Source organism: Phasianus colchicus, chromosome 20 (genome assembly GCF_987193195.1).
Source record: "Phasianus colchicus chromosome 20, bPhaCol1.hap1.1, whole genome shotgun sequence".
In the NCBI taxonomy this organism is placed as follows: domain Eukaryota; kingdom Metazoa; phylum Chordata; class Aves; order Galliformes; family Phasianidae; genus Phasianus; species Phasianus colchicus.
Window position 1 is genome coordinate 4,959,879 of NC_143455.1, and position 13,584 is coordinate 4,973,462.

At 55.8% G+C, this 13,584-nt stretch overlaps 1 protein-coding gene across 4 annotated transcripts; it reads left to right on the forward strand.

The window, feature by feature from the left end:
• Positions 1-287: 287 nt before the first annotated feature.
• On the forward strand, positions 288-13,450 carry UNC13D (unc-13 homolog D). Of its 4 annotated transcripts, XM_031599062.2 has the most exons (33): positions 288-420; positions 771-818; positions 3,297-3,329; positions 3,509-3,616; positions 3,824-3,883; positions 4,094-4,160; positions 4,242-4,419; positions 4,667-4,711; positions 4,884-4,952; positions 5,138-5,207; positions 5,350-5,454; positions 5,686-5,778; positions 5,947-6,050; positions 6,152-6,269; positions 6,773-6,897; positions 7,004-7,094; positions 7,206-7,262; positions 7,455-7,552; positions 7,765-7,816; positions 8,144-8,274; positions 8,639-8,759; positions 9,229-9,372; positions 9,515-9,613; positions 10,067-10,273; positions 10,381-10,449; positions 10,530-10,609; positions 10,731-10,836; positions 10,910-10,981; positions 11,087-11,170; positions 11,312-11,432; positions 11,605-11,728; positions 11,918-12,123; positions 12,229-13,450. In XM_031599062.2, exons 3-33 carry the CDS (start codon positions 3,297-3,299, stop codon positions 12,333-12,335), a joined length of 3,144 nt encoding a protein of 1,047 aa, XP_031454922.2. In that variant the 5' UTR covers positions 288-420; positions 771-818; the 3' UTR covers positions 12,336-13,450. The 4 variants fall into 4 exon arrangements, 3 of the variants coding, with proteins under 3 accessions (XP_031454922.2, XP_031454921.2, XP_089977945.1); XM_031599061.2 differs by lacking the exons at positions 288-420; positions 771-818 and adding an exon at positions 826-2,511; XR_016459060.1 differs by lacking the exons at positions 288-420; positions 771-818; positions 12,229-13,450 and adding an exon at positions 826-2,511 and having other exon boundaries at positions 11,628-11,728; positions 11,918-12,060.
• Positions 13,451-13,584: the final 134 nt, after the last annotated feature.

Sequence of the window (13,584 nt, forward strand, 5' to 3'; positions counted from 1 at the left end):
GGGCTGGGGCAGGTGTTTATCCTGAGGGGCAGGGCTTGTGCCTACCTGCTCAGGAGCCTAAGGGAGAGAGTGAGCACTCCTCACCAAAACTAGTTCTGCTGAGTGAAACCAAGTGATAAATGTTGGCATTTTTCTTTCTTTTCCCTCATTATTTGTTGTGTGTTGGTTTGAAACGCCAGGCCGTGCAAGGTGAGATGTTAATTTTAGACAAGGGTTTTCTCCACAGTCATGCTTGCCATTACTCACCCGTCTGCAAACCCTGGGTGACTCAGCTGGAAATGCTGCTTTCCTGTGCCTGAGCTGGAAACGTATTGCAGCACCCATTGTACTCAGGGCTGTCCGTGCTGTCATGGTCACTGCTGTGTCCTCCTGCCTGCCCCGGGACGACAGACTGCTGACAGGTGGATCCTGGAGCAAAAGGTATCGATTTGCGTTGTGCTGTTGAAGCTGGGCTGTGAGCCTGGCTCAGCAAATGCTGCCTATCTACATTTTGTCTTTGCCTCGCTCAGGTATCGTCTCTCCAGCCCCAGGGCAGGCAGCATTTGGGGGTCTGGGGCAGCAGAAAGCTGCAGGGGGGGCTGGGCCCACACTGCCCTCATTGTGAAAGCTCCTTCCACCCCATTCCCACTCCCCTCAGTGCCCATTTGCAGCATAGCTTGCCAAACCATCACAGGGTTTGCGCAGTCATCGGAGTTGGGGTTTAAAAGGAGAAGTGAGGGAGGGATGTGTTGAAATCCATTTGTTTTGACCATTTGCCCATTTCCGCTCAGTGCTTCAGATAAGGACAGGCGGTGGCTCCAGGATTATCAGGTGGAGAGGTAGGAAGATCAGCAGTGCTTTGTGCTCGCGGGTCCTTTTGTGCCAGGTTCTCATTTAGAGACAAGATAAATCTTAAAGGATGCAATGCCTCTTACTGTCCATTGACTTGTTAGCTCTGGTACCCCAAAGCAGCAGCTATAACCCCTAGTATTAACTATGGACTCAATTTGTGCCAGGGCAGCCTGTAACCTTATATAGTCCTATAGCCTATAGGGAAAGGGGTTTCCCTTTAGGGTGAATTATTTTTAAAGGGGATGGAGGGGTTTGCTCTGTATTGTGCATATCTATGGTGCATGGCCCTGGCTGTGGGGATGGACTGGGTGCAGGGGGAGCTGGTTTGGGCAGTGCTGATGGCTGTCAATGTCCTTTGGGAACGGGGGGGTGCAAGGTCCTGCAGATTGCCTGCAGGTGGGGGGCATTCAGCTCCATGGGGTTATCTCTGCTAAGCAGAAAGCTGTGGTGCTTCTGGAAGCTGCTCTCGGTGCTGGGGTGGGTGGTGTTGCTCTGCCCTTGTTAACTTGCTACTGGTGAGAAGCAGCAGAGGTGCAAGCAGCTCGGGGGTGCTGTGCCTGCTGTGCCTTTATCTCTGCAGTTGCTCTTTGCTAAGACAGATTTTGCTTTTGCAACCAAAACCAAACGCAGAGGCGAAAGCATTTGTTTCCCAGCAGCACCGTATGTCATCATATCTCTGCTTCATTCTGATAACAACAGCATGCCGTGCTGATGTCCCACGTCAATGCTCAGCACCTCTGTCTGTAAGGCCAGGCTGGGTGTCCCATCTGCTGCTTGCCCAAGGTGAAGGGAACACTAATCCAGGATTCCTATGGGCTGAGCCCAGCACTGAGCAGCACAAAGGGCAGCACGTTGCAGCCCCAAAGTGGGAGCGGAGGGGACGTGATGCTGAGCTCAGCCTGGTCGATGTTCTGATAGGGATCAGACAGAAGGGCGCTGCTGGTGTGAAAGTCTGCATGCTGCAATCAGATGAAGTGTTTACAGGAACGAGGGCCATCAGCAGCTCTGGGTTCCCACTCATTTCCTGCTCTTTTGCTCAGTGAATTGTTCTGCCTGGCAGTAGGATGACTGCTGCCTCCTCCAGCAAGGAAAACCCCGTGGCTGTCCCCATCCACGTGTGCAATGACAGCATCAGTTCTCAGCCCAAACTTGCTCGGGGTGTCTGTGTGCTGTGGGGTGTCTGTGTGCTCTGGGATGTCCGTGTGCTGCAGTTTCTTACCCCACAGCTTTGGAACCACACTACAGATCCCATCCTATCCCATTTCCATTGATGCAGTCGACTTCTGCTCTCTGTGGGTTTCCCCTCCCATGCTCATGGGCTACTCCAGCACAGAGTAGCCCAGACCCTCCATGCCACCGCTGTGTGTCCTCCTCACCTCCAATGATTTTCGCCTTCCCGTGACAGCTTTCGCCCACTCTCTCCCAACCCCTCGCTCACAACTAATAGTTAAATTTGGACGTGATGCTTTCCCTTCACCCCACTGCTACCCCACTGCATGCTGCATCTCCTCTCATTTCCGGATTTGCTCAAGGCCCGGTGCGATAAGGCTGTGGTTTCCTCTGAACACGTGAGCAAGGGGAAAGCAGAGGGGGGGGGGAGACGCTCAACCCAGCCCTAGGATGGCGGCTGCTGGTGGAGCACCTATGGGGACCCTCCCCAGGGAGGAGGAGAACCCCGAGGTAGGTGCTGTGGGATGGGGACGGCGTTCGGGGCGAGGTGGCTGTGGGAGCACAGGATGCAGGGCTGGCAGATGGGGCTGCATGGTGAAAATGTGCTCAGGTGGAGAAATGGGGTGAGGAGCGTGTAGCCAGGGCGTTGCTGCTGCTGGGGCCAAGGGAGAAGTAGGACTGAATGCCCCCAAACAACAAATTCAATGCTGCCAGCTCAGCACTCCCTTATCCACGCCGTGTTCTGCTGCAGCGTTAACCTGCAGAGGTGGTGGAGCAGAACCCAGCACAGATGGTCAGGGGATTATGGCAGCCCTGGATTTGCCATAAGCAAGCAGTGATGATCCAGTGGGTGTTTTTCTTTTCCCACTAGGAGGATCCCAAGGTCATTCCGGGTCTTGGGTTGGGCTCATCCATACCCCCCCTCCCCCAAACACCCCAGCCCAATCTGGGCTGGGTCAGTGCTCAGCACAGAAAGAACCAAACGAGTTTCAAACATTTCCAAAATATGAGTTCAAGGGTTTTTTTTTTTGTTTGTTTGTTTATTTTTGGGTCACCCCACTGCACTCTCAAGGGGCTCAAACTCTGGGAACTGTCCCAAATGGCACACAGCACCGTTATGGTCACCATCCCCAGGTGAAGATAGGCAGAAAGAACAGTGGTTTTCATTCCATTGCCTTAAGTGCCACTGGGGTTTAATGACAGCTTTGGGACAAGCTCACCCTGTCCCCACTACCCACCATCACTGTGCCCCCAGACCTGATGGGAAATTCCTCCTTCCCCTCTTGTTTCTCCAGATGGATCTCTCACACCGCTTCTCCAAGCAAGAGGTACGAGCACATGGGTTCCTGTGGTGGCATCACTGGGGCCATCAGATGTGGGACAGCACCCTTGGGTGCAGGAGGAGCATCCTGCTGCCAGCATCCCCTGGGTGCACTGGGGGGGGAGGGCAAGCAAAGACGAGGGAGGACACTGTAATGGCAGTGATGTGATGGCACTGTCCCCACAGCTGGCCCTGCTCTACCAGGAGGTGCTTTACACCATCCGGCACCGTCTGGGCAAACCCCAGCCCCAACATATTGCTGACACCCAGGAGCTCTGTGCCTATGTGCAGAAGGTGGGTGCTTCTCCATGAGACCCTCAGAAGGCAATTCCTAAAAACCCCACAGGGTTGAGGGCAGCACCAGGCTGGTCAGAAGGTTCTCCCTGATGAGCACTCCCAGCCTTCCTGCTGCTCCTCACCCCCCCAGCTGGAAAGTCCCTGCTGCCCTCCAGCCAGCATCAGCAGGGCCACATCTGTTACCATTCCTAATGTTTGTAACAGGCTTTTGGCATGGATGCAGAGGAGCACAGGACCATCATGCAGCAGGTCCAGGAGCTGGAGGTACGGAGCAGGGCAGGCTCTGTGCTGGGGTGCTGCTGGATTTGGGTGTTTGGGTTTGGGATGCCCCAGGTCTGTGCAGGGGCTGAGCCTGTTTGTGACAGGGGGCACTGAACTGCCTCTTGGGGTCAGTGACACCCTGCTGAGCACGCAGCAGCATCACCTCCTGTGGCTGCTTTTCCCCTCTGTTAAGCAATCTTTTCTCTCTGCCAGAGCCCAATTTTTTGTCTGAAAGCAACCGTGAAAGAAGCTAAAGGGATTTTGGGTAAAGATGTCAGCGGTAAGCAGAGCTGGATGGGTGACTTTGCAGAAAGGGTACAGCTGCTGCTCTCAGTGGGGATAACACTGCTGGCTCTTGCAGGGTTCAGCGACCCTTACTGCCTGCTGGGCATCGAGTCCAAGAGCCAGGAGCCGGCTCACCCCGACAGCAAGAGGAGGCTGAAGGCTGTGGTCAAGGACCTCATCCCTGAAGACCAGATCCATCGCACCCAAATCATCAGCCAGACCCTCAACCCGGTGTGGGATGAGACGTTTATCCTGTAATCTGCCACCCATCTCTCCCATTGCTACTAAGGGGTCTCAGGGCTCTGAGGCTGTGTGGGGTGGGTGGGGTCTCCATTTCCACATCTCCATGTCTCCATTTCCACATCTCCATCTCTCCATCTCCGCTTCCACCTCATCTCATCTCCATCTGCATCTCTATGCCCACCTCCATCTATCTTCACTGCTGTCCTGCCATGTGCTGCTGGTGCTGCCGCAGTGACAGCTGCTGACCATTCCTTCCAGGGAGTTTGAAGACATGGAAACAGCCAGCTTCTACTTGGACATGTGGTGAGTGCAGCTGGAGCAGGGTTCTGCCTCCCAGCATGGGGCTGGGAGGGTCAGTGGGGTGACCCTTGGATCTGCACTCCTATCAAAGCACAAAAATCCCCTTGGACTCCATTTCCCCTTGGAATGTTCTCCAATCACATGAATTCCTTTCCCTTGCTGCTTGTGCTCACAGGGACTCAGACACGGTGGAGTCAGTGCGGCACAAGCTGGGCGAGCTGACGGACCTCCATGGCCTCAAACGGTGCGTGCTGCTGCCATGTGGGGCTGTGGGCATTGTGTGTTTGCTCCCTGGCTTCACTAAATGTCCTTGGAGGAAGGGAGGGAGGGCAGCAGTTCTCTGCTGTCCCCATATTGCCTTGCTTTGTCCGGATCACAGCCAGTCGGTGGTCGCGTGGATCCTTTCACCCTCTTGCTTCTGTCTTTCAGGATCTTTAAGGATGCTCGGAAGGACAAAGGGCAGGATGACTTCCTGGGGAACGTGGTCCTCCGTCTGAAGGTGAGCCCTGGATGTGAGTGAAGGCTGGGGGAGGTGACCAGGACCCCATCCCCATGGCAGCACAGCTCCCAGATCCCTGGAGCGATGCCGAGTTCCCAACACAGTGGGAACAGCTCCCTGCACCTCATCTCTGCATACGCAGGACCTGCACTGCTGGGATGACCGGTGGTACCAACTGGAGCCACGCACAGAGACGTACCCCAACCGGGGCCAATGTCACCTGCAGTTCCTGCTGACCCACAAGAAGGTAAGAGTGAGGGAACCATTGCCTTGGCAGAAAGGGCCGCCCCCCAGATCCCCATCCTCTGTGTCCTATGTCTGGGACCAGAGGCGTTGACACACTTCATACTTTGACTTTTGAGTTCAGACGGGGTTTTCCAGCCCCACGCTCTTTGTGTCCCTGTGTCCCCAGCTCTCCAACTGCTTGGGCAGAGGATGGTTATTGCTCACGTGGTTTGCTTGCATTGTCTCATTCCAGAGGGCCACCACCTGCAGCCGGACGCAGCCGAGCTACACCGTGCACCGCCACCTCCTGCAGCAGCTGGTGTCCCACGAGATCCTGCAGCACCAGGTGCCGTAAGGAGAGAGGAGCAGCAGGGATGGGATGGGGGATGATGCCCTTGGGGTGCTACATTGGCATGTTGCACCGTGATGGGGTCAGGAGATGCCATGATGGGACCCCATGAACAACATTCCCAGCCCACTGCAGAGTTCCTGACCCAGCTGTGCATCCCGGCAGGCCGGCAGCACCTCCTGGGACGGGGAGCTGAGCCCACATGCCAGCACTGTGCTGTACCTGCATGCCACACAAAAGGATCTCTCTGACTTCCACCAGGTCATGGCGTGAGTATTCCATCTCCATTTCTCCATTCTGGCCATAATAGCCTTGGTGAGCCCTGTGCCACCCCCTTGGGGCTCACCTCAGCCTCTCCTCAAATCCCCAGGCAGTGGCTGGCATACAGTAAGCTGTACCAGAGCCTTGAGTTCAACAGCAGCTGCCTGCTGCACCAGATCACCAGCATCGAGTACCAGTGGGTGCAGGAGCGCCTGCGGCCGGAGCAGGTGGGATACAGGGAGGTGTGACCCTCACATTTCCTGCTGGCTCCTGGCTACATTTCACTCTTGGTGCTGTAGGAAGGGCAGGAACTTGTGGGGTACAGGGCTGCCCAGAGACCTCAGGGATGGGCTGCAGGGCATTTCTGATGGGAAACCAGTCGTGGGACCGGGACAGAGCAGGGAACCGCTTTACTAATGGGAATTTGTTCCCCATCACAGAGAAGCTGCTGCTATCCAACCATCCCTCAGTCCCAAGCCCAATGATAATTAAATCTGACCCAGTTCCCGCTGCCTCCCCATGGCCTGTTTTCCCAGGGCATCCGAGCCCCATGCTGAGATTTGGAACGTTTCATGCATAGCAATGAGCTTTCAGCACAAAACTCAGCTCAACCCCTCTGGGGAGCAACTCCTGGGGGCATCAGGAGAGGAGCAAGAGCCTTGGGCTCTTTTCTATAAGGCACCATGGTCCCAGCACCGTGCACAACAGCGTGTTCCGTTCCATCCCCCAGAAAGCAGAGCTGGCAGAGTCCTTCCAGTCCTTGCTGACCTATGGGGTGTCCCTCATCCGGAGGTACCGCATCATTTTCCCCCTCTCTGTCACGAGGTCCACGGAGAGGCTGCAATCCCTGCTCCGGTGAGTCTGCTTGTTGGGAGAACTGTTTGTGTAGGGTCTCCTGGCGAAGAGGTGTTGTCTTGGAGGGGCTGGTGATGGGTTTTGTCAACAGTTCTCCCTTTTGCAGGGTCCTGGTCCAGATGTGCAAGATGAAAGCTTTCAGAGAGCTGTGCACAGTCAGCCCTGAACTCCCCAGAATGGTCTCTGAGGCGCTCAAGGTAATGGGGTCTCCTGTCCACCCCCTACCCCTACCTGGCTTCCTGCAAAGCCCCACGGCTGGCTTGGTCCTGCAGCTTCAGCGCTGTCACACTGCGGCTCCTCTCTTGCAGTCGGGCACGACAGAGTGGTTCCACATGAAGAAGCAGCACCTCCAGCCCATGGTGAAGGTCAGTTCCCACCTCTGCTACTCCAAAGTGATGCTGCTCAGACCAGCCCTACAAGCTCAGTGCTCCTCATGTGGATCCAACGACAGCTTGCTGTCCACAAGGACAGATCATAGAAATGAATCTGTTTCAAATGGAGCTCAGGTCACTTCAATATCGCTGAGCATCCCAAATGAGCTGTTCCTTCTTTTTCAGAGCATGGAGGAAAATAGCAAAGCCTTGGCCAAACTCCTTTTGGAGGTGATAGGAGATCTCCAGCAATGCCAGAAAATCTGGAATAAATTCTTCATCAGGTGGGGTGTGGAGCTCAACCCCTCCTCAACCACCTTCCACAGGACCAAGAGCAATGAGGCAGTTTGATGCTTCATTCCCTAGTCTTTGGGTTCCACCTGCACAAGCAGATCATTGAGTGGTCCCAGTTCTGTCCTGCAGAGCTCTCTTCTCTCTAATGGAATAGGATGGGCTGGGTTGGGAGTGGCTCCTGATTCTGTTTCTCTCTTTCTAGCACCTTGAAGCTGAATCTCTTCTCCATCACCTACTTGGAGCTGGAGAGCCTGGTGAGTGATCCTGTGGCTGCTCTGCACTCGTGGGGCTGAGGTCTAAAGCCTGGCTGAGATATTTAGCTAGCCTTCAGGCTTGGCTTCTTGTTGCAAGCCTGGAAAGAAAACAAGCCAGGAAAATTCCATCTTTCCCTGCACTCCCCTAGAGTCACCATCATTATTTATCTATTTGCCTGACCCAAAAGATCTCCTGAAATGCCACATGAAAAGGAGTGCCACGAGCTGCCCCTTACCCCATGGGCTTCAGACAGCCCATGCCTTCCCAACTGGACCCCCCTAACTCTGTGCCCCATGAGCTGCCCTTCTCCCCATTGTCACTGCCAGGTTGCAAAGCATGTCCAGGAGCAGCTGCGCGAGGTCGACACTGGCATGTCCAAACCCACAGCTGAAAGCCTTTTCCAGCTCTACCTGAACCTGCAGGAGCTCTACAGGATGAAGGACTTCCTCCCGAGAAGGTATCAACCTGGCCGAGGGGTGGTGCTGGGATGGGGCACTGAGCAGTCAATTTGGAAGAACACCAAAGCCTTCCCTCTCGCTCCACCCCTAATTACACCCAACTGCAGGCCTGGTGTTGGAGTGAGCATCACCAGAAGAGTTTCAGGCTTGGACTCGATGATCCCTATGGGATCCTTACTTGGACTTGATGACCCCCTTCCAACTACATTCTATGATTTTATGCTCATTTCTCAGTGGATTTTGATGGGGGTGTCCACAAGGGGAGTTTTCTCCTTATTCTGTTTCTTGTGTATGCGATGACGGAGGGTTGGAAGCCCCGTGTCATCACCATATTCTGGGAGAAGCTGGTTTCTCCATCCACAGGGATGGGCCTTTGGCTCTGAGTGATTTCCACCAGTGGTTCAAGGAAGCTGTGCCTCAGTGGCTGCAGAAAGCCTACAGCATCGCACTGGAGAGAGCACAGAGGGCTGTGCAGATGGACCAGGTAACCCAGGAGGAGAACATCTCCCCCAGCAACTGGGGTCCCACCAGCTCCCTCACACACTCCCAATGGGTTCTTTTTCCCATGGCTATTTACTCCTCCATGGTCCTCACTCCCATGCCTGTTTCATGGCACTGATGCCTCCACGGAGGTCCCTCTTGCAGCCTGGTTTCTCTCCCTGTGATTTGGCTTATGCTATGAGCTGGTTCTTCTGGCCTTTGGAAAGAGGGGAGGGAAGGCAGCTATGGGGCCAGGGGCTCCTCACCCTGTTCTTCACTGCAGTTGAACATTGGGATGGAGAATGATGGAAGGCCTGGGCCACTGCATTCCCATCTCCTCCATTCCCCAGAGCAGTCAGGTGATGACACAGATTGAAGCTGGGTGTAGGAAAGATCTGGTGATGGTCCTAAAACAAAGGGAGCAGCTCTCCTGTCGGGGATGACTCGGTTGGTTTTGTTCTGTGCCCTCCCAGCTGACGCCCTTTGGGGAGCACAACAAGCACAGCACGTCCACTGTTGACCTGTCCACCTGCTACGCCCAGATCGTGAAGACCTGGCAGCAGCTCAACTGGCCGGATCCTGAGGAAGCCTTCATGATCATGGTGAAGCTCGTGGAGGTTTGTGCTCTTGGGACTGGCAAGCAAACATGAGCAGCAGAAGTTTCCTCTTACTTTTAGTCAGGTCCCAGCGAATGAGGCCAGTGTCCCATGCCAACATGGTGGCCCCACTGGTATCATTTGTTCCTTCTCAACCATGCAGGATATGTGCAAAATCGCCCTGATGTATTGCCGGCTCATCAAGGAGAGGGCTGAGGCTCTGTCACTGTGTGAACAGAATGAGGGTGAAGCAGCCAACAGGGTTGGTATTGGGGCAGGACATTGGGTTTAGGGGGAGGCAAGATATGGCTGTTGTTTCTGAGCAGATGAGCAGCCAGCATCCTGGGTCTGGTTTTCATGGGGATCAGCTGGACCTGATGGCTGTCATCGTGGAAAATCAGGAGGGAAACCGTGTGGGTTTGGGGAGAGGGAGGGACAGGAGTGATGATAGGGATGAAGGTGGGGATGAGGATGGGAAAGAGGATGGAGATGTGGGTGAGAATGGAATGATGACAGATGAGGGTGGGGAATGAGACTGGAGATGAAAGCGAGGATGAGAACGGGATGAAAATGATGGGAATGAGGATGAGGATGGGAATGATGAGGGTGGAATTAGGGAAGGGATTGAGAGTGGGAGTATGATAGGGATGAGGATGAAAAATGGGATTGGGGTTGGAGCCAGAGGGATAACTTGAGTAATGAGCTTCCTCCCCAGCTCTGCATCGTGGTGAACAACATCAAGCAGCTGCGACTGCTCATCCTGAAGCTGCCATTGCAGCTGGACTGGGCCCAGCTGGAGCGGCGCACGGGGGCTGTCATTGGCCAGCAGCAGATCCAGCACACGCTGCACCATCAGCTCGACAGCACCGTCTGCTGTCTGGACCGTGAGGTTCAGGACGTGGTGCAAGCCCTGGCCACCAAGGTGACCACCTGCCACAAGTTGCCCTGCACCTTGCCTGAAGTGAGGAAGTTTAACCCAAGGGGATGGAAATAAGCCTCGTTGTCTGTGTGTGCTTTTTCTCCTGGCAGCTGGAAGCGGGCATCGCCAGGCACATCCAAGAGCTGTCGGCCTCCAACAATGCTCAGGATCCTGAGGATGTAAGCCCAACCCCTGTGCTGTGGCCTGCTGAATGCAGCCCCTCCTGTGCCCACCCCAATGCCCCTCTCCTCCTCTGCAGTCCATCCTCCCTCTCATGAAGTTCCTGGAGTCGGAGCTGCAGTACCTCAACGAGCACCTGGTCCAGGAGAACTTCAAAAGGTGACCAAGGACCCCCTGTGAGGGGTCCTTGGTGTGGTGTGGGGGGTGTGCGGGATGAGCTTGGTTACCTGTGTGTGCCCTGTACATCCCCCAGCTCACTGCCCCCTCCCTTACCCTGCAGCCTCCTTGCTCTGCTCTGGCATCACACCTTGGCCGTGCTGACAGCGGCTGCGGGCCCACAGGTGCCCTCGGTGCAGCACTGCAGGAAGCTGCACTGTGCCCTGAAGGTACCTGGGAGGGTGGGGGGGGGGGGTCCCTGGGTGGGTACCTGGTTGTTGCTAACAGCATTCTCCTCCTCAGAGCCTGGAGCTGTGCTTCCATGCTGAGGGTTGCGGGCTGCCTCTGGAGACCCTCCACAGCACTGACTTCCAGGTATGGCGCTGGGGGGGGCAGGATGTCCTTGGGGTGTTTCTATGGAGAGGGGTGTGTGTCCCCAAGGCTGCAGACCCTGATAGTCACCCCTTATCCTCCCTGCAGTCATTGGAGAGCCGCCTGGCCCTCTGCTCCTCCACCAGCCGCAGGCTCATCCAGAAGTACTTCAGCAACAGGATCCAGGAGCAGGTGGGAGTCAGGACAGGTCCTCAGCACCTTCCTGACACAGCCTGCCTATGGCCTCCCTCAGTCCTTGCCCTTACCCCAGGGCTGGGGTCTGTGGTACCTGGGAGGATGCTTCCATAACACCCCCTCTACCATGCTGTGCAGCTGGGCATCAGCTCTGAGAAGTACGGGGCTGTGACCATCAAGGCTCTGTACCGCCCTTCGGAGCAGAAACTGCGCGTGGAGGTGCTCAATGCTGCCAACCTCATCCCATTGGACTCCAACGGTGAGAGCACAGGCTGCAACCCAGGGTCTGCTGAGGGAAGAAGGGGGTTATTTCCCTGTATGGAGTCACCCTGGGCCAGGCTGGGATGTCTCAGCCCTGTTGCAGAGCTGGGTGCTCTGGATGATGCCCAGGACGCCCCATAAACAGGGGGCTGATGGCTGCACCCTGCCAGGCTCCAGTGACCCCTTCGTGCAGCTCACCCTGGAGCCCCGGCATGAGTTTCCAGAGGTGGTGGCCCGCTGCACCCAGTGCAAGAGGAATGAGCTGCACCCCCTCTTCGATGAAGCCTTCGAGTTGTATGTAGAGCTCAGCACCCAGCAGCCCCCCCTCCCCATCCCTACCCCACACAAGTGGGTCCTGTGGTGGTGGGCTTTCACCTCCTGTCCCCTCTCCTTGGCCTGATGCTGGGGAGAGAGGTTGAAACAGCTCCAAAACGGGGGGAGTGCATGACAGGATGAGATGTCCCCATGTGTCCCATCCCACAGCCTCATCCCCTCTGAGAAATGCCACCAGGACGGGGCCTGTCTGCTGCTCACTGTCTTTGACTACGACACTCTGGGTGCCAACGACCTGGAGGGAGAAGCTTTCTTCCCACTGTGCCACGTGCCTGGCCTGGATGCTGATGAGGACCAGGCTGACATGGGATGGGTGCCCCAAACACGCCTGCCCCTCATCCACCCCAAACCTGGTGGTACGGGGGGGGGGGGGGGGGGTCTCACCCCCACAACCAGCCCCACAACCAACCCCACACCGTGTGTCCTCCCCACACCATATCACTCCCCTTTTCTCCCCACAGGAGATGAGATCCTGCGGCTGCTGGAGTGCAGGAAGGGGGACAAGGAGGCCCAGGCCTTCGTCAAGCTGCGCAAGCAGCGAGCCAAGCAGTCCAAGGAGACAGCGTGAGGGGCAGAGGGCCCTAAATGTGGGGGTCCAGAGCGGGATCCCATGGGAACAGCAGGCCCTACCCCTACCAGTGCCCCCCGTGGGGCTCAGGAGGGTTTTGGGGTGGTTGGGGGTTTCCCTGCAGACTAACACTACATTGCCTGGCCGTGTGCAGAGCATGGGGCAGCAGCATCGCTGTGGGGCTGGGGCAACCTGCCTCCTTGGTTGTCTGTTTTTTCCTTTTATTTTAAATTAGAAGCATGGAAGCAGGTGTGCTGGCTCAGTCTTTGTGACAGGTGGGAGAAGGCAGGGTAATAAAGCAGCACCTGCCCCATTGTCTGCTGGGGATCTGAGGGGTGAGGGTTTCCCTTAGCAGGGGTCACAGGCTGTAACACACATGGAGGCAGCAATCATCCCTGCAGATCTCCCACCACCCAGCAGTGCTCGAAGCACGGCAGCAATAATGGGTGCCACACTGAGCTGGGATTGGGGCTCTGAAACACCAGAACCAGAGGCCTTGAGCCCAGCATCACCCTGAGCCTGTGCTAAGCAGCTGCACGCTTCTGGCTCCAGAACATTCGTGGGATGCCCAGGTGTGAGAGCTGCAACACACCAGCAGGCAGCTGGCTGCTAACTCTGTATGTGCTTGGTTTTTTTTAGCTGCAATTAAACTAATTACAAACCCAGAGCTCCCCCCAGGCAGCCCCTGCCTATCCCAGGGGGTCCCTGTTTGCAGGGGAATTAAAAGCATCACCCTCCTGGCTGCCTCCTCTGCAGGCAATTGAGGTCAAGCTCTCTATGGGGGTGGAAACAAAGCTCCTTTGGTGCTGACTGCCATGGCCAGGCTTGAACCGAGGGATTAAAGCAGCCATTTGCTTGCTGCAGTCACTTGGTTCTGTCCCCATGTTGGGCAAGCAGCTCTGCAGAGCAGCACAGTGCAGCAGTGGGATGTGAAGAAGAGTCTCTGCTTGTGGAGGGGATGCTGTTCCATGCTGGCACTTCTGCTTGGGGACACGATGCTGTCACATTACTAACAGTCCTTAATATAAACGGGGCGATTCGGCTGACTGCTGTGCTTGTAGAACAATAAGCAGTGAATGCAGCCTTAAATAAAAGCTCATTCTTGGATGCTTGAAGAGGGTAATGTTATGTCCAATGCCACACACAGCAAAACCATGACCACAGGGGCTCTGCCAAGCTCACCTCACTCTCAGCAAGAATGTGGGGGACAAAACACACCTGGATCTGTGGTTGTGCCATTTCCAAAGGT